Source organism: Rhinoderma darwinii, chromosome 12, assembly GCF_050947455.1.
Source record: "Rhinoderma darwinii isolate aRhiDar2 chromosome 12, aRhiDar2.hap1, whole genome shotgun sequence".
Classification (NCBI taxonomy): domain Eukaryota; kingdom Metazoa; phylum Chordata; class Amphibia; order Anura; family Rhinodermatidae; genus Rhinoderma; species Rhinoderma darwinii.
In genome coordinates, this window is record NC_134698.1 from 56,477,030 (window position 1) to 56,502,798 (window position 25,769).

At 42.9% G+C, this 25,769-nt stretch overlaps 1 protein-coding gene across 5 annotated transcripts in view; it reads left to right on the forward strand.

Moving 5' to 3' along the window:
• CAPN3 (calpain 3) overlaps positions 1 to 23,130 on the forward strand; it is a 123,674-nt gene extending 100,544 nt beyond the window's left edge. For all 5 annotated transcript variants that reach the window (XM_075843785.1, XM_075843784.1, XM_075843787.1 and 2 more), the window contains 8 exons: positions 4,146 to 4,220; positions 5,166 to 5,223; positions 5,802 to 5,866; positions 8,177 to 8,245; positions 10,707 to 10,785; positions 14,385 to 14,501; positions 15,959 to 16,017; positions 20,820 to 23,130. In XM_075843785.1, coding sequence (XP_075699900.1) covers positions 4,146 to 4,220; positions 5,166 to 5,223; positions 5,802 to 5,866; positions 8,177 to 8,245; positions 10,707 to 10,785; positions 14,385 to 14,501; positions 15,959 to 16,017; positions 20,820 to 20,846 — 549 coding nt within the window. In that variant the 3' untranslated portion in view covers positions 20,847 to 23,130. The remainder of the gene's footprint in view (positions 1 to 4,145; positions 4,221 to 5,165; positions 5,224 to 5,801; positions 5,867 to 8,176; positions 8,246 to 10,706; positions 10,786 to 14,384; positions 14,502 to 15,958; positions 16,018 to 20,819) is intronic.
• Positions 23,131 to 25,769: the final 2,639 nt, after the last annotated feature.

Here is a 25,769-nt window from a genome sequence, read left to right on the forward strand (position 1 = left end):
GCATGCATTTTTCACCTCTTTTAAAAACGGGTAACCAGACCTTCAACAAGAAAAACCTTGGATGACATTGGAACATGACAGCACAGTGGCTTGGGGGTTAACTGCTTTTAAGGCTGGAGATAGAATTCACATGGTCCTCACACCTCTAATTTATTAGCAGAGATCTTCAACAAATTCTTCCAAAGATGACATGTTCTTATTCCTGCTGGAAGTGATATTTACATTTGGTCTTATGGGGACAATAAGGGCAATGCCCCACGTGGCGGAATTGCTCTGGAATTCCGCTGCGGACACTCCGTAGCGTTAATCCGCAGCGGACCCATTTCTCCATTGCCTTCCACTGCTTTTTAGTAGAGTTCGTTTAGACGATGCGGAAAATTCCGCTGCGGAGCATAGGCTGCGGTGCGGAATTTGGTGTCCGCAGCATACAATGGATGTTGCGGACGTGTGGCGGACTCATTGCGGAAGTTCTCCATTGACTTCAATGGAGATTCTAAATTCCGCAATGAAGTCCGCAGATGTCATGTACATGTTATGTGTGCTGCGGAAGCGTATTGGTTTTTTAACATGACATTTCTTCATTCTGGCTGGACCTATGTATTTCTAGGTCTACAGCCAGACTGAGGAAGTCAATGGGGCTCCCGTAATTACGGGTGACTACGTGTGTGCACCCATAATTACGGGTGACTACGTGTGTGCACCCGTAATTATGGGAGCGTTGCTAGGCGACGTCAGTAAATAGTCACTGTCCAGGGTGCTGAAAGAGTTAAGCGATCGGCAGTAACTGTTTCTGCACCCTGGATAGTGACTACCGATCACAATATACATCAACCTGTAAAAAAAAATAGAAGTTCATACTTACCGAGAACTCCCTGCTTCTTTCTCCAGTCCGGCTTCCCAGGATGACGTTTCAGTCTAAGTGACGGCTGCAGCCAATCACAGGCTGCAGCGGTCACATGGACTGCCGCGTCATCCAGGGAGGTCGGGCTGTATGCCGAAAGAGGGACGCGTCACCAAGACAACGGCTGGTAAGTATGAAATTCTTTTACTTTCACTAGGGAAAGTGCTGTCCCTTCTCTCTATCCTGCACTGATAGAGAGAAGGGAAGTACTTTCACCTCAATACGCAGCGGCCAGTCCGCATCAATTTACTGCACATTTTGGGCAGATCCGCAACAGAATCTGCAACGCAGATTCTGTGCGGCATTGATGAGGACAGTTGCGGAAGAAATACGCCACTTGGGGCCATGCCCTAAGAAAGCTCAGAGATGAACCTGAACTGGTGGGCTGGTGCTTAAGCAGTGTCTTCTGTGTGGTCCCTGGTTCAAATCCTGAAGTGTGGCCTTGTCTGAGTGGAAACCTTGCTGGGTGGAGGCAGTGTAGTGAGGAGGTTGCTGCATAAGAAAGTTACTTATGTGGCTGAACCAGTTCTCTTTTACAGAACATTATTGCAGATTTCAGCAATATACTTATCACTCAATCAAGTATTACGTTCTGTCACCCCGTAGATGTTGCTCTATGGGGAAGGAGGGAAGCTGAATGTTGAGCACATAAGCTGTGAGCTAGCTGCTCCACGGGAACGCATTTTCACCTCATAAAAAAGTGCGGTAATCTGACGTTCAACAGAAATCACTTTGGAACGATGTGCGCTGTGACTGGGGGGCTTAGGGCCAGGGCCGGTTTTAGATAGCGTGTGTTGGCTGCTGGGGCTTGTGTGCCAGGGCTGCTTTTTTTGTCTCAGTCCGGCCCTGACGTCTACAAAATGAGCGGAGTGCTGGTGGACACACATGCTCAGTCACTCTCCTGTCCCTTGCAGAGCAGACAATAGAAATCGCTTTCTACCCTGTACCTGTCTCTCTGACCCAGTATAGATGAGGAGACTCCTTCTACAGGGAAAGTAAGAAGGAACTATATTGTCAGCTGCCAGAGGAGGGGGGGGGGAAATGATTCTTCTAAGGGCACCCAGCTGCACAGATTAGCAGCAGCAGCAACAACAACAACAACAACAACAAAAAGGGACACATAGAAACAAATAATGGTAAAAAGGGATTTAAAAAAAAATAAAAAAAAAAAATTTGTTAAACACTGCAAATTACTTAAAAACAGCTGTTAGCAGCATTTCTGGACTTTTGGTATGATCATGATTTATGGGATAAATCCTTTAGGCCTCATCCACACTTCCATCACCGTTTTCTCGGCCGTTTTTGACGGATCCGTGTGTCCGTTTTTGTTTCCGTGTGCACTCCGTTTCCGTTCCGTGTTTCCGTTTTACACGGAAGTTTTGCTTATGTTTGGCTTCCGTTTTTCCGTTTAAAAAACGGATGTGAACTTCATTTGAACCTGTCACATGTCCCAGGAAACACCCATAGAAAGTTTACAAGAAGTTTTTGGTGCTGTTTTCTGCAGCTTTCAGAGCATAGAGGACAGTTTGAGATTACTCTGCTTGGCTTACTTTGGTTTTTTGGGTGTTTTGGAGTGAAAATATGAGCCTATCTTCAGGAATGAATGTTTACTGTAGTCTGTGAGTCTGTGAACTTTGGCTCACCCAGCCGTTGCTATGGCAATGGATTCGTCAAAAACGGACGGCACACGGAAGCCTTCCGTGTGCCATCCGTTTTTTTTCACTGACCCATTGACTTCTATGAGGCACACGGTCACTGAATCACTGAGCAAAGTAGGACATGCTCTACTTTGCACGGAAAGGAACAACGGATCCGTTTAAATAACTGAAGTGTGCATGGGGCCATTGAAATGAATGAGTTCAGGGTGCCATCCGTGACAAAAACGGATAGCACCCTGAAGGAAAAAGCTGAAGTGTGAATGAGGCCTTAGCGGCAAGTAAACCATTATCCTTCCCAGGAGTCCCTCAAATAAAAATAAAATAGAGACATCATAATTTCATAGATTTTTAACATATATCTGATTGACTAAGAATAATAAATCGGTATTAAGTAGATGCAGCGCTGGTGAACAGAGGATAACGGAAATCAAATCTGTCAGCAGTTTTGAGCCCTCAGAATGTCTCAATGTCTAGAGATTAGGAACCTTTCACCTAATAAACATTTGTAATGACATGGGCCAAGGAAAGTCGCTTCCATAATGGATGTAAGGCTGGGTTCACACAACCTATTTTCAGACGTAAACGAGGCGTATTATGCCTCGTTTTACGTCTGAAAATAGGGCTACAATACGTCGGCAAACATCTGCCCATTCATCTGAATGGGTTTGCCGACGTACTGTGCAGACGACCTGTCATTTACGCGTCGTCGTTTGACAGCTGTCAAACGACGACGCGTAAAAATACAGCCTCGTCAAAAGAAGTGCAGGACACTTCTTTGGACGTTTTTGGAGCTGTTTTCTCATAGACTCCAATGAAAACAGCTCCAAAAACGGACGTAAAAAACGCCGTGAAAACGGCGCGAAAAACGCAGCGAAAAATGTGAGTTGGTCAAAAAACGTCTGAAAAGCAGGGTCTGTTTTCCCTTGAAAACAGCTCTGGATTTTCAGACGTTTTTGGTCACTACGTGTGCACATAAACTCAGGGTATGTTCACACGGCCTATTTACAGACGTAATTCGGGCTTTTTTGCCCCGAATTACGCCCGAAAATAGCGCCTCAATAGCGCTGACAAACATCTGCCCATTGAAAGCAATGGGCAGACGTTTGTCTGTTCACACGAGGCGTATATTTACGCGCCGCTGTCAAATGACGGCGCGTAAATAGACGCCCGCGTCAAAGAAGTGACCTGTCACTTCTTTGGCCGTAATTGGAGCCGTTATTCATTGACTCCAATGAATAGCAGCGCTAATTACGGCCGTAATGGACGCGGCGTTCAAGCGCCTGCACATGCCGGTACGGCTGAAATTACGGGGATGTTTTCAGGCTGAAACATCCCCGTAATTTCAGCCGTAACGGACGCCCTCGTGTGAACATACCCTAAGTGGTTATGATGCAGCATTTCTTGCTTTACATCTTCCAATTTTTCAAAGTTGCAATGATCACTACGTGTAAAGCCACCGAGACATAAACTTTTTTTCCCCACACATGAAGCCCCATATAGCTGCTGAATGAAGGAAAAAGCTTACACGGTTTTACAGAAATTAACCATATAATGCCCGCTGACCCATCTTATGCTGTTTCCTGTAGACCCCTGGTAACACTGATAAAGAAAGTGAAGAGGAAAAGCAATTCAGGAACATATTTCAGCAGATTGCAGGAGATGTGAGTATTAACACTTGTTTACTCGAAGGGTATGTGCACACACACTAATTACGTCCGTAATTGACGGACGTATTTCGGCCGCAAGTCCCGGACCGAACACAGTGCAGGGAGCCGGGCTCCTAGCATCATACTTATGTACGATGCTAGGAGACCCTGCCTCGCTGCAAGACAACTGTCTCGTACTGAAAACATGATTACAGTACGGGACAGTTGTCCTGCAGCGAGGCAGGGACTCCTAGCATCGTACATAAGTATGATGCTAGGAGCCCGGCTCCCTGCACTGTGTTCGGTCCGGGACTTGCGGCCGAAATACGTCCGTCAATTACGGACGTAATTAGTGTGTGTGCACATACCCTAAAATAGAAGAAAGCAGTTCCGAAAAAAGAAAAATTTTTAAATCCACAGCCTTTTTCCAGATATGTTTCTGGGGAAAAGTAAGAGAAACTACAAAAAACTAAATTCATTCATGTATAGTTATTATGTAAAAATAATCTATGGTTATAGTATTGTAATAAGATACTAAAAAGGATCTGCGGTTTTTCAGAAACTGCGCCACTTCTGTTCATTGGCTGTGGCTGGTATTGCACTGAGAACAACCTACGGACGGACATGGGGCGGTTTTAAAGAAACACCAAAATACCACCTGTAGAGCCACTTTATTATACTAATGTAAAACTTTATATGCCATTTTTAAAGGTGTTGTCTTCATCGGGACAACCCCTTAATAGAATTAAGTCGCCCCTGTGATTGCTGTGGGTCCAGCTTCTCTAACCTTCATACCTTTGTGGTGGTTCTCCATTCAAGCTCATAAAGGCTGAAGGGGGGGGGGGGGGACCCTGAGCAAGAAACCCAGCACTCTATGATCTCAATAGCTTTAAAGGGAGAGCCCCATTAGAGCATATTGACAACACTTAGCACTCACTATATAATTTGCTTCTGTTATAGGATATGGAAATTAGCGCTGATGAACTGCAATCTGTTCTGAACAAAGTTGTGAACAAACGTAAGTGATTGTTTTACTGGATTTAGTTGTAACCTAAGGGCTAGCATTTTGGCGCTGTTTTTGACAGGGAAACAGTGTTGGAAACAGCGCCAAAAAAGGACCAAAATCGCCTCCCATTGATTTCAATGGGAGGCGGAAGGCGTTTTTTTTCCCCACGAGCCTGCAAAAAAAACTCTGTGTGAACAGGGCCTTAAGTGGTTTGCAAATCATAAGAATGATAGACAAGTTTTCCAATTATTTAAAAATATTCTTGACCAATATAACTGATAGAAGTCCATATAAAAATAGATCTTGATATGCCGTAAAAGTCTAGTGGTAAACTCTTTAAGTATTTGTTTTGTAGAGTAATTTGAATATAAATACATGATCAGCTTTAGAGATCAATTCTCACCATTCTACTTTCCCTGTAGTATAGCATCATTGTCACCAGGACAAGGTAGTATCCGGAGCTTTTCTCTATCTGTTTAGAGACATATTGGATATTACAGGATCCATCAGAGGAATGACAGATTACTGGCCAGTTCATGATAAATCAATTACATCACTACATAATCTGTAATGTTTATTTTACTCTGCAGACAAGAACCTCAAAACTGAAGGTTTCACCCTGGAATCTTGCCGCAGCATGATTGCTCTGATGGATGTATCCTTATCTTCAAAGCTGCCATCACATCACATCACTGATTCTAGAATATTGTACATGTTGGGCTTCTTTCACATCTGCATCTGATTCTATGGTTTCTGTTTGTTCGTCAGGGTTCCGTTCATGGGTTCCATCACAGCTTTCCGTCAGGGGAACCCATAAATGGAACCCTGACAAACAAACAGAAACCATAGAATCAAATGCAAATGGTTTCCGGTTGTCACCGTCGTGCAAGGGTACCGTCGTTTTGACAGAATGAATAGCGCAGTCAACTACGTTATTGATTCCGTCAAGACGACGGAACCCTTGTACAACGGTGACAACCGGAAGCCATGTGCACTGGATCCGTCGCCATTGAAATCATACATATGGTTTCCATTTGTTTCAGTCAGGGTTCCGTTCATGAGTTCCCCTGACTGAAAGCTGACGAAATCCGCGAACAGAGTCCTGACGCAGATGTGAACGAAGCCTAAGGGCCCATTCACTCGAACGTCAATCTCGTCCGTGTGCTGTCGTGAGTTGAAACAATGCACGTCCCATTGATTTTAATGAGGCCATTCACACATGTATGAGTTTCCACACAGCAAGAGTCTGTTGCGTGAAACTCACTGCATGTCCTATATTGGTGCGTTTTCACGCATCTAGCCACCCATTGAAGTCAATAGGGGCATGAAAACCACGGACAGCACATGGATGCACATCCATGTGCTGTCCGTGTTTTATGCATCAATTAAAAAAATTTTTAAAAAATGCTTGTGAGTGCGTGAAAAACACATGCCACACACAAAGCACACTCATGCATAACGCAACACACGGACATATTTGCGCGCATTTTGTACGTGCGGAAATCTGTCACACTCATGGGAATGTAGCCTAAGGTCCTGTTCACACCACATTCTTGTATCCAGTTGAAAGATTAGAAAAAAAAAATACCTTTAAAATAGGCTGTAATAGGATGCCTATACCGTTGCCATTGACTTCTATGGTAAAATTACCAGGTTCTGTCTGGATCCTGTTGTTCAACAGAACTGAAAAAGGCGTATGCATCATTTGTGTGTCCTTAGGCTTCTTGTTTGAAAAGTTAAATTTTACTAAAAAATGAAGACGTGGTGAAACCTTAGCATAAATGCGTCTATAAATAAAATATGGTCTGAAGGGTTAAAAGCGTTTTCACATCTGCCTGTGCTCTGATAATTCACTGACGCCAAAGGGACATTGCTTGAACCCAAACCAACATCTACCTCATATGTCCACACCCTACCTGTGTTGAATAGTAGCAGTTAGGGCTGATTCAGACGAACGTGCCGTTTTTTCGCACGCAAAAACCGCTGCATTTTGTGCGCAAATGGCACTTGACAGCTCCATGTGCCCTGTTCATATGGATGCGCGGCTGCGTGCTTTTCGCGCAGCCGCCATCTTTATCACACTCCGTTTGGATGTTTGTGCACGTGGTTCTTTTCTGTTTACAATCATTCTTTTACTGTTATTGCGCGAATAACGCTTGTCCCACGGAAGTGCTTCCGTGGGGCATGCGTGATTTTCACGCACCCATTGACTTCAATGGGTGCGTGATGCGCGAAAAACGCAGACACATAGAACATGTCGCGAGTTTTACGCAGCGGACTAACGCTGCACTGCCCCATAGACTTCTCTAGGTCCGCGAGCCGCGTGAAAACCACGCGGCTGGCACAGACGCAAAACACGTTCGTCTGAATATGCCGTTAGGCTTAGGTTCATATCACATTTTAGCATCTAGTAAAATGTTCTGGTGTTTGTTATCATAAAAAAAAAAATGGAGGTCAAATATAATAACGCAACAGGATGCCTATCCGTCACATCTTGTTGCCGTAGACTTGCATTGCTCAGAAAAACTGATCAGTTCTTTAAAAGGTCAGAAAAGAAACGGTCTCCCTCTGTCCTATTGAAAAAAAATTATCCTAATGAAAACTTATAAAACAGACAAACTGACACTTTTAAAGGGGTTGTCCAGGTTGGGGGCTGTTTTTTATACTGATGACCTATCCACAGGATCGGTGGGGGTCCAACACCCAGACCCCACACCAATCAGCTTATCTGGCTGCCACCGGGCGCCGGAAGCTATGCAGGGTCGCTGCCGGAAGCGGAAGGCTCCGTACATTGTATAGAGGTGATGCGGAGTTACTGCAGCCTTGCTCCTATTCACTTGACCCTCACCGATCATATACTGATGACCTATCCAGTATAAAAAACCAAGACAGGAGCCCCATTGAAAAGTTATGGATCTATTTGAAAAGGGAATATCATTCAATCTTAACATTAAGACTTGTACAGACAGATGGCTGTGGACGGTTGAATCTACAAGAATTCCAGCATCTTTGGCAGAAAATCAAGCAGTGGCAGGTAAATTACTGTTGGCCGGTCATAACTTGACCAGTGGTGGCAGGGAAAGCCAAGTTTAATAGTAGTAATAATAATAATAATAATAATAATAATAATAATAATAATACAGGCACTTGAACACTCGCTTGGTTCACTAATCAGTTAACAGTAGAACCTAAATGACCTGTTCCATAGTTAGGCATCGCTACTCTCCCCACCTCTTACCTGGAGGCCACCACATAATGCCATAAGCATATTCTGTCTGCGTTGGAGAGTAGTATCTTATTCTCTAATTGTTCAACCGCTTTGCTGTAATTGCGCCTACGTTATTGGTTAGCAAAAACAGAGGATTATTGAGTGGTAAATACCTTTTTAAAGGGGTTTGCAGGATTAGAAACGGCGCAACCCTTGTCAATGGGCTATGTCTGAAAATACATCTAAATGTGGATGAACTGCATGAGGCTAAACTGTAAGGCAAGGATCACACACACAGTTTTGATGCAGTTTTGGGATCATTTTATTAAACCAAACACAAAAGTGGTCACAAAAGAAAAAAAGTATCAGAAGTGGATCCAAATGGAAGGAAAGGTATAAAGAAAAGACTGACTTTGGATCAAAATACTGAGCCAAAAACTGCATCAAAACTGTGTGTGTGATCCTGGCCTTATACCAGACTTCCCATAGGTAATAGTAACCTTTAGGCTAGCTTCACACGGGCGTTGCGCATCTCAGACGTGAAAAAAAAAGCAGTTTTTCACGTCCGACGTCCATCCGTGCTCTGCGGGATGCGGTATCACACATCCCCCATAGACTAGAGTCTATGGAGGAATGCGTGAAGCGTGAAAAAATAGGACATGTCCTATTTGCTCATAGACCCTCCACACGGTCCGTTGAAATAACGGCTGTGTGAACAGCCACATTGAATTATATAGGTCTGTGTGACAGCCGTTGTTTCAATGGCCGTCACACAGACGTTTAACACATTTGTGTGAATAAGGCCTTAAGGTAAATGTGACTCAGTTGCACCATATTGACGTTGACATAACTTGTATATGACTTTTACCACCATGGTGGCTATAAGGTCTTAATCTAGGTCACTCTTGTCGCTTCTACCTTGATACTATGTAACTTTTATAAGAAGTAATGGGCATAAGATCGCTGTGTTGTGCTGCCTGCATCACAGTAATCAAAGTCAATGTGGCCACATTGCGACCATCCACAGATTGCCACGACACAAGTGTCACAAGAAATCCAAACGTGGCCACGTTTACCTTCATTACTACAATGCAGGAAGCGCCACACAGCGATCTTTGGTTGTGCGACCTGTGTTGCGGCCAAAGTCGCCGTGTAGCCCTAGCCTAATGTAAATAAAGTGAAATCATGTTATGCACGCTTCTAATGTAACATGTTTTAATTCAATAAATAGGAACATCCTGAGGATGAAAATCCATACAGATCCAATATTTCTTACAGATGTAGGTTTGCTACACTATTAAAAGTGGTGCCACACCGAATTTCTACGGTTCCATAGTACAGGGCTGTCAGCGCTCTGTGTATTTCCATATGGTGCCCCATGTACGGCACTGTATTGTGATATTCTCTTGTAGAAGCAATGCTCCCAGGAGAAAATATTTCCAAAATACGACATCCAATGGAACATGGTACCAATGTACCAAATACTTGAAATGTAACAGAAGTTTAATTTGTGTAAAAGAATCATTTATTTTTTTTATAATTGTAAAAAAAAAAAACATAAATGGATTTAATTCCGAACACGAGTTTCTCATTGAGCACAGCTTGTAATTTACACGTCCACTTTATCAGCTCACAACTCATAATTGTGGTTTTACAGCATGGATTTTCCAGGCGTATGTTCCAAATGTAAAGCCCGAACACAATGTAAACATAAACAAAGCAGAAGGGAAAATTTTAGGCTATTATTTGTCTTTGATTTACGTATATCTTCCCAAATGGTTCCCACTAAACACATTAATCCACTTTAACACAGGATAGTATGATTTCTGGGATCCCACTAATCACTAGAACGAGAGTGCTGAGCCCCATTTCTCCTCACTGCAAGATTGTGCCGTCTTTCTATTCAATGTCTATGTAGCTGACATAAACAGCGAAGCGCTGTACTTGACTGTCTCCGTCGGCCCAATAGACATTAAAGCGGAGGTCACACATGTGCGCTGCCAATTCCATTCAATCAAAATCCTCCTCACTGCGGGTGGTGCAATGAGGAGGACCGGGGAAGCTCAAGTCCCCCAGTGTAGTGATCAGTGGTGGTCCCAGTAATCATACATTTATCACCTATCCTGTGGATATGAAATATCTTGCCGGTAGACTGTGGAGCCATTGCCCGCTATGTGTGATTGTACTCTTATAGCCCTGGTATTCTATTCATGATAATTGTTGGGTAATTTGAATTGTAATGTTTTTTTGCCGTAAGTGATGTACCATTTTTTTGTGTGATTTTTAGAAAGTATTTGTACGTTATGATTCAGACCAATCAGGAACCATCAGTAGTTATGAGATGCGGAATGCTGTTAATGAAGCAGGTAATTTTATTGAATGAACAGTTAGAGGCAGAGGGTGACAATGAGCAGAATTCTGAAGTATTTCCTGTTAAAGGATAATTCTCTTGACCCCTATTCCCCGAGTCATGTCGGCCACTTTACCGGTAGTAGTGAATGGGGAGGTGTCTATGGAAGTTACGTAAAGAACTGAGCCGCAGCACCTTCCCGCTCACTTCTATAGGGGGAGCAGCCAATACGATGCCTGTGGATATGCTGTAAATGTTGAAGATGGGAATACCACTTTAAGTATGTGTACAGTGCTATACTGCTGGAGACCATATTAACAAATCCTGTTGCTTCAAAGTTAACATGTTTTATAAACAGCAGTTTACATAAAGATCAATTCTGCATAAAAAGTTAAGCAACTTGAGCGAACTCATTATATAAATTACCTTGCTCGATAGTTTAGAGCTACATTAACAATTCTGCTGGTTATTAGAAACTGAAAACTTGTCTGCATACACCCCCCTGATCATCTCTAACTCTCCAATTGCATTATAGAAGCTAACCCTTGCCCGCCTCTAATCTGTATGAATATGTCCTAGCTAAGTACCCGTGCAGCGAAGGCCTCATGCATATGGCCATGCCCGTAATGGCACCCGCGGACAGCCACCTGCATTTTCAGCCCGTGCTCCCATATAAAGTATGGACCACGGTCCGTAAAAAGTGAAAGATAGGACGTGTCCTATCTTTTGCGGAGGCTTTCTATGGCCCGGACACCTTCCTGAAAATATACAGGAAGGCGTCCGTGGTCAATAGAAATTAATGGGTCCGTAAATACGGACGAAATCTACGGTCATGTGCAAGGGGCCTAAGACGTTAAAAGCCATTAAAGAGTGATGACATTAGGCCTTTTGTTAGAGGCAGCTGATAAACACAGTGCTCAAAATAATAACTATGTTCAGGTTTGGGACCAGGGGCGTAACTAGGAAACACTGGGCCCCATAGCAAACTTTTGACTGGGCCCCCTCCCCTGGGTGCCACATACAGCCTGCCCTTGTAGATAGTGCCCCCTGTAAATAGTGTCATACAGCCCCCTTTGTAGACAGGGCTATATAGCCCGCCCTGTAAACGGTGCTATACAGCCCCCTCCTGTAGACCATGCTATACAGCGCTCCCTGTAGACAGTGCTATACTTTCAAGTATCACAAAGAGGGACAATCGATGTGGCGCGCAGCGGCAATTTTTTTTCTTTTAAGCCACGCGTCTGATCATACCCAATCCCCGTCCATGCACACACAGTATCATGCTCCCATAGTGCCCCCCACACAGTGTAATGCCCCTATAGCTGCCACCATACAGTATAATGCCCACACAAATGCCCCATATGCAGTACAATGCCCAAACAAATTCCCCCATACAGCATAATGCCCCATAGCTGCCCCCATGCCGCATTATACCCCCATTGCTGCCCCCACAGTATAAGGCCCCGTGCACACAACCGTAAAAAATCTCCGTAATTGCGGAACGTAATACGGTCCGCAATTACGGACCCGCCCGATTCTATTGGCTGCGGACACCTTCCCGTATCGCTACGGATAGGTGTCCCTGCTGAAGAACTGTGGTGGGAGTTATAGAGCATGTCCTACTTTTCGTTTTTTACGGGCCATGGTCCCATACTTTGTATGGAAGCACGACCCGAAAACTCGGCCCGCAATCACTGGACGTGATTATGGGCACGGCCATGAGGCCTAATGCTCTCCATAGCTGCCTCCACACAGTATAATGCCTCCCATAGCTGCCTCCACAGTATAATGACCCCCGAGCCACTCATGTCAGAGTAAATGCTGGAGCAAGGAGCCGTCAGCTCCTTGCTCCTGCATTCAGGAAGCAGGACCAGCGCAGTGTGGCTACGGGGACCCTGTTGGCCTCCCAGGCATAGGGGCCCGGTCGCAATTGCGACCATGTGACCGTTGCGACCCCTAGAGCTACGCCACTGATTGGGACCCAAAATCAGGTAGTTACATTCATGTTGGAGCTATTGCTATGGAAATCCAAGACAATGACGTCACAGACCTCCAACTGTTACATGGGGAGATTAGGATGCCGAGAGAACATGATCTGTCTTCCCAGCATTCTTCTGTAAGCAGATCACTGCTAACAGTGATCCAGGGACCTCTATTAGATCACTATTGATATATTAATTAAATACAGAGGACTGCTGGTAGGACACAGATCATGTCATCGCAGCTTTCTCCTGCCCCAGAGAAATAAGTGTTCAAGAAAGTTAAATAAATCCATAAAAGAAAAAATAAATACCCCCAAAATTTTAATTTCAAATCCCTTCCCCCCAACCCCTTGCATCGTGAGGAACACCCTCTATCACATGGACGCATTTCACATGGGTGCCGTGCACCTATGTAATAATGCATCCATATCATGCTAAATATGTTACCCCATAGCCACACAAATAAAGGGGTTTTCCAGTCAGTAAAAATTGATGGCCTATCCTCCGACTCCCGGGACCCTCGCCGATCAGCTGTTTTGAAGGGGGTGCAGCACTCGTACAAGCGCCGGTTCCCCTTCATTTCTACTTGCTCACTGTAAATTGTCGACATGCATTTATCGGCGATTCAGTTATTGCAGCCTTTTCTCCAATTCACTTCAATGGGAGAAGGCAGCTGCAATACCTGTGAATCGCCACTAAACATGTGTCGAACATTCAGTGAGAAAGTACAAATAAAGGGGAGGCAGTGCTCGTACGAGCACTGCACCCCCTTCGACCCCCGCCTATCAGCTGTTTTGAACCTTGACCTATTAGTTATTGATGGCCAATCCTGAGGATAGGCCATCAATTTTTACTGGCTGGAAAACCACTTTAAGAGTCACATTTTTTCGGTCTCTGTCTATGGAACGTATGGCTCATATAAAGCAATTTTGATCCCAATTTCTGTCACTTAATTTTAAAGACTACATTAACAAAGGATTGTGCAATTTTTAGAAAATCCTATTAATTGGGTTCTATACAGAGCTCTCTGTACAATGTACAAAGGAAGAGTATGTTTAGTAATGTAGCAGGAGGGTAATGAAAGTCAGCAGCAGGAATTACAGGTAAAATTTTAATCGAACATAATTTTAAATATAAAGATTGTTCTGGTAGGAAGGCTTCTTTCACAATACCGTTACTCTCCATTTACCTCCCTTCCGTCAGAGGAAGAGAGAATCAAAAGATTAAACGGAAAGCAACGGTTCCGTTAGAATTACCATTGATTTCAATGGTAATTTTTTTGTTTCAATTGCTATTTGTTTCCGTTCGCTAGGTTTCCGTTTTTTTAACGGAAACAAAAGTTCTGCAGACTGCACTTTTGCTTCCGTCAAAAGAAACAACAGAAACCTAGCGAACCGACACATACGGAAAGCAAGTGAAACAAAAGAATTACCATTTAAATAAATGGTAATTCTAACGAGACCGTCGCTTTCTGTTTAATCTCACAATCCTCTATTCCTCTGACGGAAGAGAGGTAAATGTATACTAACGGTAGTATGAACTTAGCCTAAGGAGTGGTAGGAAGACCAAGGTGATTATGGAGGTTAGAAAATAAAGCGTATTAACTCCATTTTATTTTTAATACTTTTAATAGGGTTTCACCTGAACAACCAGCTGTATGACATCATCACAATGCGTTATGCAAACAAGCACATGAACATTGACTTTGACAGTTTTATCTGCTGTTTTGTACGTCTGGAAGGAATGTTTAGTAAGTTGATTTTTTTTCTCGATTCTTCCTTATTTTAAGTGCACCTGTCATGAGATAACTGCATGCAATACTGTCGCAAAAATGGGCCAGTCTGATTTTCCATTCAGTTATCCTGTACTGGGAATTAAAGCAGAACTACAGGGTCCCAACATGTCCTAGCCACATTCGACCTTATCTACTCACAGGCTAAAGTGACAAGCTTTTGGCTATTTATGTGCCATACACCAGTGAGGGTATGTTTACACGCTGAGCCAAAAACGTCTGAAAAGGGAAAACAGCACCTGATTTTCAGACGTTTTTTGAGCAACTCACGTTTTTCGCGCCGTTTTCGCAGCGTTTTCGCGCCGTCTTTCGGACGTTTTTGGAGCTGTTTTCAATAGTCTATGAGAAAACGGCTCCAAAAACGTCCCAGGAAGTGTCCTGCACTTCTTTTGACGAGGCTGTAATTTTACGCGTCGTCTTTTGACAGCTGTCAAACGACGACGCGTATATTACAGGTCGTCGGCACAGTACGTCGGCAAACCCATTCAGATGAAGGGGCAGATGTTTGCCGACGTATTGGAGCCCTATTTTCAGATGTAAAACGAGGCATAATACGCCTCGTTTACGTCTGAAAATAGGTTGTGTGAACCCAGCCTTAGGGTATGTTCACACGACAGCGTCCGTAACGGCTGAAATTACGGGGATGTTTCCGCCTGAAAACATCCCCGTAATTTCAGCCGTAATGGCATGTGCAGGCGCTTGAACGCCGCGTCCTTTACGGACGTAATTGGCGCTGCTATTCATTGGAGTCAATGAATAACGGCTCCAATTACGGCCAAAGAAGTGACAGGTCACTTCTTTGACGCGGGCGTCTATTTACGCGCCGTCATTTGACAGCGGCGCGTAAATATACGCCTCGTGTGAACAGACAAACGTCTGCCCATTGCTTTCAATGGGCAGATGTTTGTCAACACTATTGAGGCGCTATTTTCGGACGTAATTCGGGGCAAAAACGCCCGAATTACGTCTGTAATTAGTGCGTGTGAACATACCCTTAGTTCTACTTTAAATGACTTCTGTTTTTTGTGGCCCTTTTAAGAAGTACAATCCGATAATGTGTCTTTCAGACCAAAAAAGGTTGTGCACATCTTCTGTAATAGATTTGCATCAGTACTGGCCGAGGTAACAGGTGTTCCAACATTATGGTATAGACTTTGCTGTAAAGCGAATTCTGTACCAAGATATACTGGGATCTCTAAAAAATTGGCACAAGGAAAAACTAGGGCTGTTGCGGGTTCTTCTTTTCCCTTGCACTCATTTCAATAATAGATCATACAAGAATAATATCTATTCAGATTAGAAGTCAAACAATAAAAGCTATTGCTAAAGAAAAAAAAAAACAGAATTTTGTGCGGTTGAAGAGCAGGATAGTTACAGCTTGTCCTTTTATGTTCACTTATCTTTTTGTTTCATAGGAGCATTCCATGCATTTGACAAAGACGGTGATGGTATTATCAAGCTCAATGTGTTGGAGGTAAATATTAACCATTGTTATGTAGTCATAAGTTTATAAGATAATCACAGCAGAAAATACAGGTTTTGCCTCGGCTTTCCCCCTTACGGCTAGTTCACACGGCAGATTTTGCGTGGCCAGTCCCGCCGCAAAATCTGCTGCGGAACGATTCCTTCTTCCCATTGACATGAAGGTTTGGCCGGAATCCACACAAATATCGAGCAGGACTCGTCTTTTTCCCCACTAGCTGAAATAATCACCTAGCGGGAAAAAGAATCGTCCGCCTCCCACTCATCTCAGTGGAATTCAACTGCAAAATTTCTCAGTGTGAACATAACCTTACATAGTACTGCTCTAAGATATTTTTTTTTATGCATGTGAATAATTATTTTTTTTTTAACCCCTTCCCACTTTGGTCACCATTAACATGACCTCAATTTATGTGGTAATAACTTTGGAATGCTTTTACCTATCCAAGCGATTCTGAGATTGTTTTTTTGTGACACATTGGACAGAATTTGCTCGATACATTCAGTATTTAATTGTGGAAAAGCACCAAAATTTCGAGTAAAATTGTAAAAATTAGCAATTCTCTAAATTTAAATGTATCTGCTTGTAAGGCAGAAACAATTTTGTGTGGTATAACTGCCTAATTAACATCCCCCATATGCCTACTTTAGATTGGCATCGTTTTTTGAAGATCCTTTTATTTTTCTAGGACGTTACAAGGCTTAGAACTTTAGCAGCAATTTCTCACATTTTAAAGAAAATTCCAAAAGGCTATTTTTACAAGGACCAGTTTAGATGTGAAATGGCGTTGAGGGCCTTATATATTAGAAACCCCCAATAAGTCACCCAATTTTAAAAACCTCACCCCTCAAAGTATTTAAAACAGCATTTAGAAAGTTTCTTAACCCTCCACAAGAATTAAAACAAAGTGGGGGGGGAAATTTAGTAATTTAATTTTTTCTTGCAGAAATTCATTTTGAATCCATTTTTTTTGTAACACAGAAAGTTTTACCAGAGAAATGGAACTCAATATTTATTGCCCAGGTTCTGCAGTTTTAGGAAATATCCCACATGTGGCCCTAGTGTGCTTATGGACTGAAAAACTGGCCTCCTAATGAAAAGGAGGCCCAAAATCCACTAGGTACTCCTTTGCTTCTAATATGTTTTAGGCATGTCAGGTTTGAAGGGCTCTTGTGGTGCCAAAACAGTGGAAATGCCCAAAAAGTAACCCCATTTGGGAAACTACAACCCCCAAGGAAATTATCTAGGGTATAGTGAGCATTTTGACCCCACAGGTTTATTGCAGAAATTATTGGAAGTGGGCCATGAAAATGAAAATCGTTTTTTTTTTTTAAAGATGTAGGTATAGCTAATTTTTTCTCATTTCCAAAAGGATTAAAAGGAGAAGAAGCACCACAACATTTGTAAAGCAATTTCTCTAGAGTAAAAAACATACCCCACATATGGTCATAAATGGCTGATTGGACACACAGCAGGGCTTCGAAGTAGGAATGGTTTGCGGAGGCCATGTCGCATTTGCAGAGCCCCTGAGGGACCAAAACAGTGAAAACGCCCAAAAAGTGACTTCATTCAGGAAATTACATCTCTTTTGGAAATCATCTAGTGGTGTGATGAGCATTTTGACGCCACAGGTGTTTCATCGATTTTATTAGAATTGGGCAGTGGAAAAAAAAAAAAAATCCTTTTTCTTCAATAAGAAGTAGCTTTAGAGCAAAATGTTTATTTTTCTCAACAAATGAAGGAAAAACCCAATATTTGTAAAACAATTTCTCCCAAGGACAGCAATACCCCAAATGTGGTCATAAACTGCTGTTTGGGCATACAGTAGGGCTCAGAAGGGAAGGAGCGCCATTTGACTTTTGGAGTACAGATTTTGCTTTATTGGTTTCTGGGCGCTATGTCGCATTTGCAAAGCCCCTGTGGGACCAAAACCGTGCAAACCCCCCAGCAGTGACCCAATTTTGGAAACTAAACCCCTCAAGGTATTCACCTGGGGGTGTAGTCAGCATGTTAACCCCGCGGTTGTTTGCAACATCGAGTGCACACTAATTTCTGCAAGAGTGAAAATTTTATATTTTTCATAGATATGCCAATATGTGGTGCCAAGCTTGTGCCACCATAACAAGACAGATCTTTAATTAATATGCTGTTTCCCGGTTTTAGAAACACCCCACATGTGCCCGTAATCTTTTGCCTGAACATTCGGCCAGGCTCAGGAGTGAAAGAGTACCACGTGAAGCGGAGGCCTAATTTGTTGATTTACAAAGTATTGGTTCACAATTGCAGAGGCTCTGATGTGAAATAATAAAAGAAACCACTGAGAAGTGACCCCATTTTAGAAACTGCACCCCTCAAGGCATTTATTAAGGGGTGTAGTGAGCATTTTCACCCCACAGGTCTTTTCCATAAATGATTGCATTGCGGATGGTGCAAAGTAAAAATTTAATTTTTTTCCTAGATATGCCATTTCAGTGGCAGGTATGTTGTGCCCAGCTTGTGCGACTAGAGACACACACACCCCAAAAATTGTTAAAAGGTTTCTCCCGAATATGGCGATGCCATATATGTGGAAGTAAACAGCTGTTTGGGCACACTGTAGGGTTCAGAAGGGAACGCCATTTGGCTTCTGGAGCGTGGATTTTGCTTGGTAGTAGTCTTGTTTGCAGTTTTACTGGTATTTCAGTTTGTGTGTGTGTGTATATATATATATGTATATATGTGTGTGTGTGTGTGTGTGTGTGTGTGTGTGTGTGTGTGTGTGTATGTGTGTATGTATGTATGTATCTGTCTGTCTGTCTGTATATATATGCACACACACACACACACCGTTCAAAAGTTTGGGGTCACCCAGACAATTTTGTGTTTTCCATAAAAACTCACACTTATATTTATCAAATGAGTTGCAAAATGACTAGAAAATATAGTCAAGACATTGACAAGGTTAAAAATAATGATTTAAATTTGAAATAATAATTTTCTCCTTCAAACTTTGCTTTCGTCAAAGAATGCTCCATTTGCAGCAATTACAGCATTGCAGACCTTTGGCATTCTAGATGTTAATTTGCTGAGGTAATCGGGAGAAATTTCACCCCATGCTTCCAGAAGCCCCTCCCACAAGTTGGACTGGCTTGATGGGCACTTCTTGCGTACCATACGGTCATGCTGCTCCCACAACAGCTCTATGGGGTTGAGATCTGGTGATTGCGCTGGCCACTCCATTACAGATAGAATACCAGCTGCCTGCTTCTTCCCTAAATAGTTCTTGCTTAATTTGGAGGTGTGCTTTGGGTCATTGGCCTGTTGTAGGATGAAATTGGCTCCAATCAAGCACTGTCCACAGGGTATGGCATGGCGTTGCAAAATGGAGTCATAGCCTTCCTTATTCAAAATCCCTTTTACCTTGTACAAATCTCCCACTTTACCAGCACCAAAGCAACCCCAGACCATCACATTACCTGAACCATGCTTGACAGATTGCGTCAGGCACTCTTCCAGCATCTTTTCAGTTGTTCTGCGTCTCACAAATGTTCTTCTGTGTGATCCAAACACCTCAAACTTCGATTCGTCTGTCCATAACACTTTTTTCCAATCTTCCTCTGTCCAATGTCTGTGTGCTTTTGCCCATATTAATCTTTTCCTTTTATTAGCCAGTCTCAGATATGGCTTTTTCTTTGCCACTCTGCCCTGAAGGCCAGCATCCAGGAGTCGCCTCTTCACTGTAGACGTTGACACTGGCGTTTTGCGGGTACTATTTAATGAAGCTGCCAGTTGGGGACCTGTGAGGCGTCTATTTCTCAAACTAGAGACTCTAATTTACTTGTCGTGTTGCTCAGTTGTGCAGCGGGGCCTCCCACTTCTATTTCTACTCTGGTTAGAGCCCGTTTGTGCTGTCCTCTGAAGGGAGTAGTACACACCGTTGTAGGAAATCTTCAGTTTCTTGGCAATTTCTCACATGGAATAGCCTTCATTTCTAAGAACAAGAATAGACTGTCGAGTTTCAAATGAAAGCTCTCTTTTTCTAGCCATTTTGGGAGTTTAATCGAACCCACAAATGTAATGCTCCAGATTCTCAACTAGCTCAAAGGAAGGTCAGTTTTATAGCTCCTCTAAACAGCAAAACTGTTTACAGCGGTGCTAACATAATCGCACAAGGGTTTTCAAGTGTTTTCTAATCATCCATTAGCCTTCTAACACAGTTAGCAAACACAATGTACCATTAGAACACTTGAGTGATGGTTGCTGGAAATGGGCCTCTATACACCTATGTAGATATTGCATTAAAAACCAGACGTTTGCAGCTAGAATAGTCATTTAGCACATTAACAATGTATAGAGTGTATTTTTGATTAATTTAATGTTATCTTCATTGAAAAAAACTGTGCTTTTCTTGCAAAAATAAAGAAATTTCTAAGTGACCCTAAACTTTTGAACGGTAGTGTATCCGTGTGTATATGCATATACACACACACACAAATAAATAAACAGATAAATATATTTAAAAAAAATAGATTTTTTTTTAATCACATTTGCTCGTAATAAAAATTTAAAACATGAAATTAATTTAACTAATCTAGAAAATTATAGCCTCATAAGTCTTGTAAAAAAACCAAAGTAATAATAGTTAGAACATTCAAAGTGGTTGCAAAGATATTATCGTTTAAAGAAGTGCACATCAGAAATGTAAAATTTGACCTTGACACAGGGGCATCAATGACCCTTGGTCATGAAAGGATTAAATGCTGATCAATGAATGTTATGTATAAATGTTAATTTTTCTTTCTTGTCTATTTCAGTGGCTGCAGCTCACTATGTATGCCTAGAATCAACATGAATTACACCAACCTCCTTCCGCTCACATTTCTCAACCACTATCATTTAAGGACCGACTCAGGATCTCTCTGTTGGACAGAGCAAATCTTTACCTCATAGCTCCTGCATATATGTCAAAACCAGTTTACTTTTTCACCCATAGCGGTGTTCTGTCTTTGAGCACACTTAAGGAGTTTAGCTTCAGGTTACAGTGAAAGTTCTGGGTTACAATGGTTACGTGATAAACTGTATGTCTCTAATCAGATCTGTGTATATTCATCACTAGAACACAACGTACAATGGACCCCCTATGTAAAAGCTATTGCAGACAAAAAATGGAGCAGTGGTCCTTAAGTGCCAATCAGATTCAGTTTTGGGCTTCACATTGTAAAAAGGATATAGGAGAGCAGGAGAGGGTTCATAGGCGGGGGACTAGATTATTAAATGGGATGGCATGTCCCTCTTATGATAAGAGGCTAGAAAATTTGAGCTTGTTCTGCTTGGAAAAAGGACGACTTAGAGCAGGTGTCTCAAACTCGGCCGGGTAAGTGAGCCACATATAGAAAAAATGGGAAGTTGACGGGCCGCATTACTTTCAAATTTGATACAATACAAAATTATTGTTAATCAATTCATTATTTGAACTACTATAACACTATATTACTATAATAATAATAATAATAATAATACTACATTACTATAATAATACCGCTAGGTTTAAAATTTTAGATATTTCTCCCCATGCTTATTTCAACAATCCAGTTTTCCAGTTTAAGCGTTACTAAATGCAGTCCGGCGGCTCAGTTAGCAGTGTTTGGCAGACACACATGTCAAGATTGGGCAGCCCCTTTTTGCCACAGTGCCCTCGGTGGATGCTGCCTCAGAGTCCTCTGCAGATGCTGCCACAGTGCCCTCTGTAGATAATGCCACAGTGCCCTCTGTAGATAATACTACAGTGCCCTCTGTAGATAATGCAACACACCCCTAGATAATGCCACAGTGTCCTCTGTAGATGCTGCCACAGTGCCCTCCGCAGATAATGCCACACACACTCCAAGTAGATACCTCCATTGGGGCTCCCTCTAGGAGTGGAATCCCCAGCCAGAGCGTTGCCCACCTGGGGATTTTTCTACTGTAGGAGCTCCTGACGTCACTATCCATACACAGTGATGTCAGGGGATCCTCTTGGACCGGAATGTGATATCAAGGGCAAGCCCTGAGTCAGAGTCCCGGAGCAGAGCACTAGGATAGGCTCTGCGCCGGAACTCTGGGGAAGCCATTAACATCAGTGTCCATATATGGACAGTGATGTCAGGGGCTTGCCCAGAGCTGAAGTCCCGAAACAGAGCCTATACTAGCGCTCTGCCCGGGACTCGGCTCTTGGGAAGACCCTGACACACTGTCCATATATGGACAGCGATGTCAGGGGAATTCCAGAGTCCCGGAGCAGAACCTATACTAGTGCTCTGCCCGGGACTCCAGCTCTGGGGAAGACCCTGTCACACTGTCCATATATGGACAGCGATGTCAGGGAATTCCACAGAGTCCCGGAGCAGAAACGATACTAGCGCTCTGCACGGGACTCCGCTCTGGGGAAGCCCCAGACATCGCTATTCATATGTGGACAGCGATATCAGGGAATTCCAGAGTCCCGAAGCAGAATCTGTACTAGCGGCTGTGTGTCCCGCGGGCCGCATGCGGTCAGCGGGACGCGTGCTTGAGACTCCTGCCTTAGAGGTCATCTTATTAACATGTATAAGTATATGTGTGGTCAAAAGAACTAGCACATGATTTATTCTTTCCAAGAATTGTACAAAAGACATGGGGACATTCATTGCGTGTGGCGGAAAGTCAGAGCAGTCAAATTATGAAACGGTCAAACTATGAAATGCCCTACCCCAAGAGGCAGTAATGGCAGATACTGTGTCAGCATTTAAAAAGGGCTAGATTTTTACTGACAAATGACAGCATGGGTTAAAACGAATCTAGCAATGAATGACGTACAATTGATTAATAAAGGTTGAACTTGATAGACCGTGTCTTATTTCAACCTAAGTAACTATATATCATATATAAATCATACAGTGCTGGTTGGAACCGGTATCTGATCAATTGGCATGGGCAACCCGTCCACTTTTGTCTGCAGTAGCTTTTAGTTATAAGGTTCAGCAGGTAGACAGTGAAAATAGTGCAAGATAGAGCCATCATCTAATACATGTTCAATGTTTTTATCAATGTGAAATGACAATTTTAGTGTGTTAAGCATGTAGCAATTAAAGCAGTGTGATTTGATAACTGAATGCTTACTGTATTTTCATACAAATAAAAAAAAGAGTAATGACAATAACTGAACAGGTTAAAGACAGAGTCCATAGCAACTTGTCACATTGGGTACGTGGACCCACTGGGCCGTACCGTCTTGACGGTATGGCAGCTGGCCAACAGGACACAGGTCAGTCTATAGTTCGTATAGTGTACCTGTGGTAACTCAGACAGTAGCAAGACACGCTCGGCTGGGACTAGGCAGCAGGCAGGCTCCAGGCGTAGTGTAGCAGGACAGGCGTGGTACTTAGCACAGCACGACTTCGGCTCAACACTTCACTTGACCAGGATAGCACGGGATACAGGTTACAGGTAGCAGGACCAGGAAACACTGGGAACTTGAAAACACTTAGGAGACCACTTGCTTACACATACTAGGGTAATAACAACGCTCAGGCATTGCAGAAAGGGTCTGAGCCCTTCTTATAGTCCAGAGTGCTCATGGGCTAATTTTAGTATATTTTTCAGGCGCTCGCACTGGCCCATTAAAAGAGCACGCACCAGCGTGCACCCTACGGGACCCAGCCTGCAGAAGCCAAACTGAGTGCTGGCGTCTCCTGAGGAGGAGATGGGGACCAGAGCTCACAGTTCCATGGCGTCTTCACGGCCCGCGGCCATGACACAACTTTTCAAAGTCTATCAAAAAAAGAATACTTAAAAAAAACTAAAAAAAAACCCCCAGCTAGTTGCTGTCAGGATGCATATAAGGTTTGCAGGCCTTCCATATAAACCAGAACTATCCTAAGTAAATTTATTAAAGGTGTTGTCCAGTTTCAGCAATAATTTTTTTTGTCATAATCAAAAAAGTTATACAAATTTCCAATATACTTTTTGTATTAATTCCTAACGGTTTTTCCGGATCTCGTCTGGTTATTCAGTAGGAACATTAATTCCAGTGGATACAATTCTGTCCATGGTCATGTGATGGACACACAGGTGCATGGCTTGTTACAGTATGTGTATCAGAGTTGTGTCTTCTAATGATCCCAGAACCTGTGAGTCCATCACATGACCATGGACAGAATTATATCTACTGGAAGTGAACAATGAATATTCCTGAATAACAAGACGAGATCCTGAAAACCGCGAGGAATTAATACAGAAAGTATATTGGAATATTGTAGAACTTTTAATTATACAAAAAAAAACATGAATTTGCTGAAACTGGACAACCCATTTAAGGGAACAACGAGCACAGGCAGTAGTACAAGGCATTCTGAGGCCGGTCGCTCTCCCTCTCGCTGGTTCCTGGTATAATGGGTTCCAACGGTGGAGGATGTTTACAAATCCAAGGGACATTGCAGAAGATGACAGAATGGGACAAAACCTAGGGTCGGGCGGTAACTTAAATAGCCACGCAGATTTTATTAAGTGTATCTTGCGAGAAGAATAACGTATCCTTGCTTTTACAAAGGTGTGGCAGTATTACATCATTACAGATTGTAAGTGCCAGATTAAGTTCCTTTAAGTGTAAGGCTATGTTCACACAGCAAACCAAAAACGTCCGTAAACTACGGAGCCGTTTTCAAACGAAAACAGCCCCTGATTTTCAGTCATTTTTTATGGTCGTTTTTGGAGCTGTTTTTCTAATGAGACAATGAAAAACAGCTCAAGCACTGAGATGCACTTCTTTTTTGCGGGGCGCTTTTTTAAGGGCCGTTTTTAAAAACGGCACGTAAAAAAATGCCCCGTGGGAAGAAATGCGGTTTTTCCCATTGAAATCAATGGGCAGATGTTTGGAGGCGTTAAGCCTCAGTATTTTTGGGGCTTTTACAGCCCGAAAAATGGTTGAAAATAAGCTGTGTGAACATAGCTTAACACCCCTTGGATTTGTAAACATCTTTCACCATTAAAACCCCATATACTGGGAACCAGCGGGGATGATCAGAGGGAGAACAACTGGCCTCAAAACACCTTGTGCTTCTGCCTAAAGTCAGTACTTTTACCTGGTACAACGAATATTCTTTGTAGCTATTTATATGAAGATCCACAAAAAAGGCTGATGGTATGTAGGTATTCAGAGAGGCTTGAAGGTAATTGATAATAGCCTGCTGCATAACTATAGAGTGTGAATAGGTTGCAGTCACACCAGGGCATGGTGCCTGAGATGGCCCACCGACCCATTCAGGTAAGAAAATACCAGCACCATAGACGACACATGCGTGAGTCCGACACAGCGTGAGTCCGCTGAAAAAAAAGTCACGGTCAGGGTATTTTGCGCATCACGCACCCATTGAAGTCAATAGGTGTGTGAAAACCACGCATGTCACACAGAAGCACTTCCGTACTAACAGCGTGATTCGCGCAACAGCTGTCAAAAGGATGAATGAAAACATCCAAACAGAGTGTCATAATGATGGCGGCTGCGCGAAAAGCACGCAGCCGCGCATCATATGCTGCTGCCCCACGGAGCTGTTAAGTCCCTTTTGCGCAGGCAAAACGCCACGGTTTTTGCCTGCGAAAAATCGGTACGCTCGTGTGAATCCAGCCTAAAGGAAAGAAAAAGGTGCATAGAAGACTGATGCATCTCTATTCCTAAGGCTGTGTTCACACAGAGTTTTTTTGCAGGAGGAATTTTTTTTTTACCCTTTCTGACTGATTGAAATGGGGTT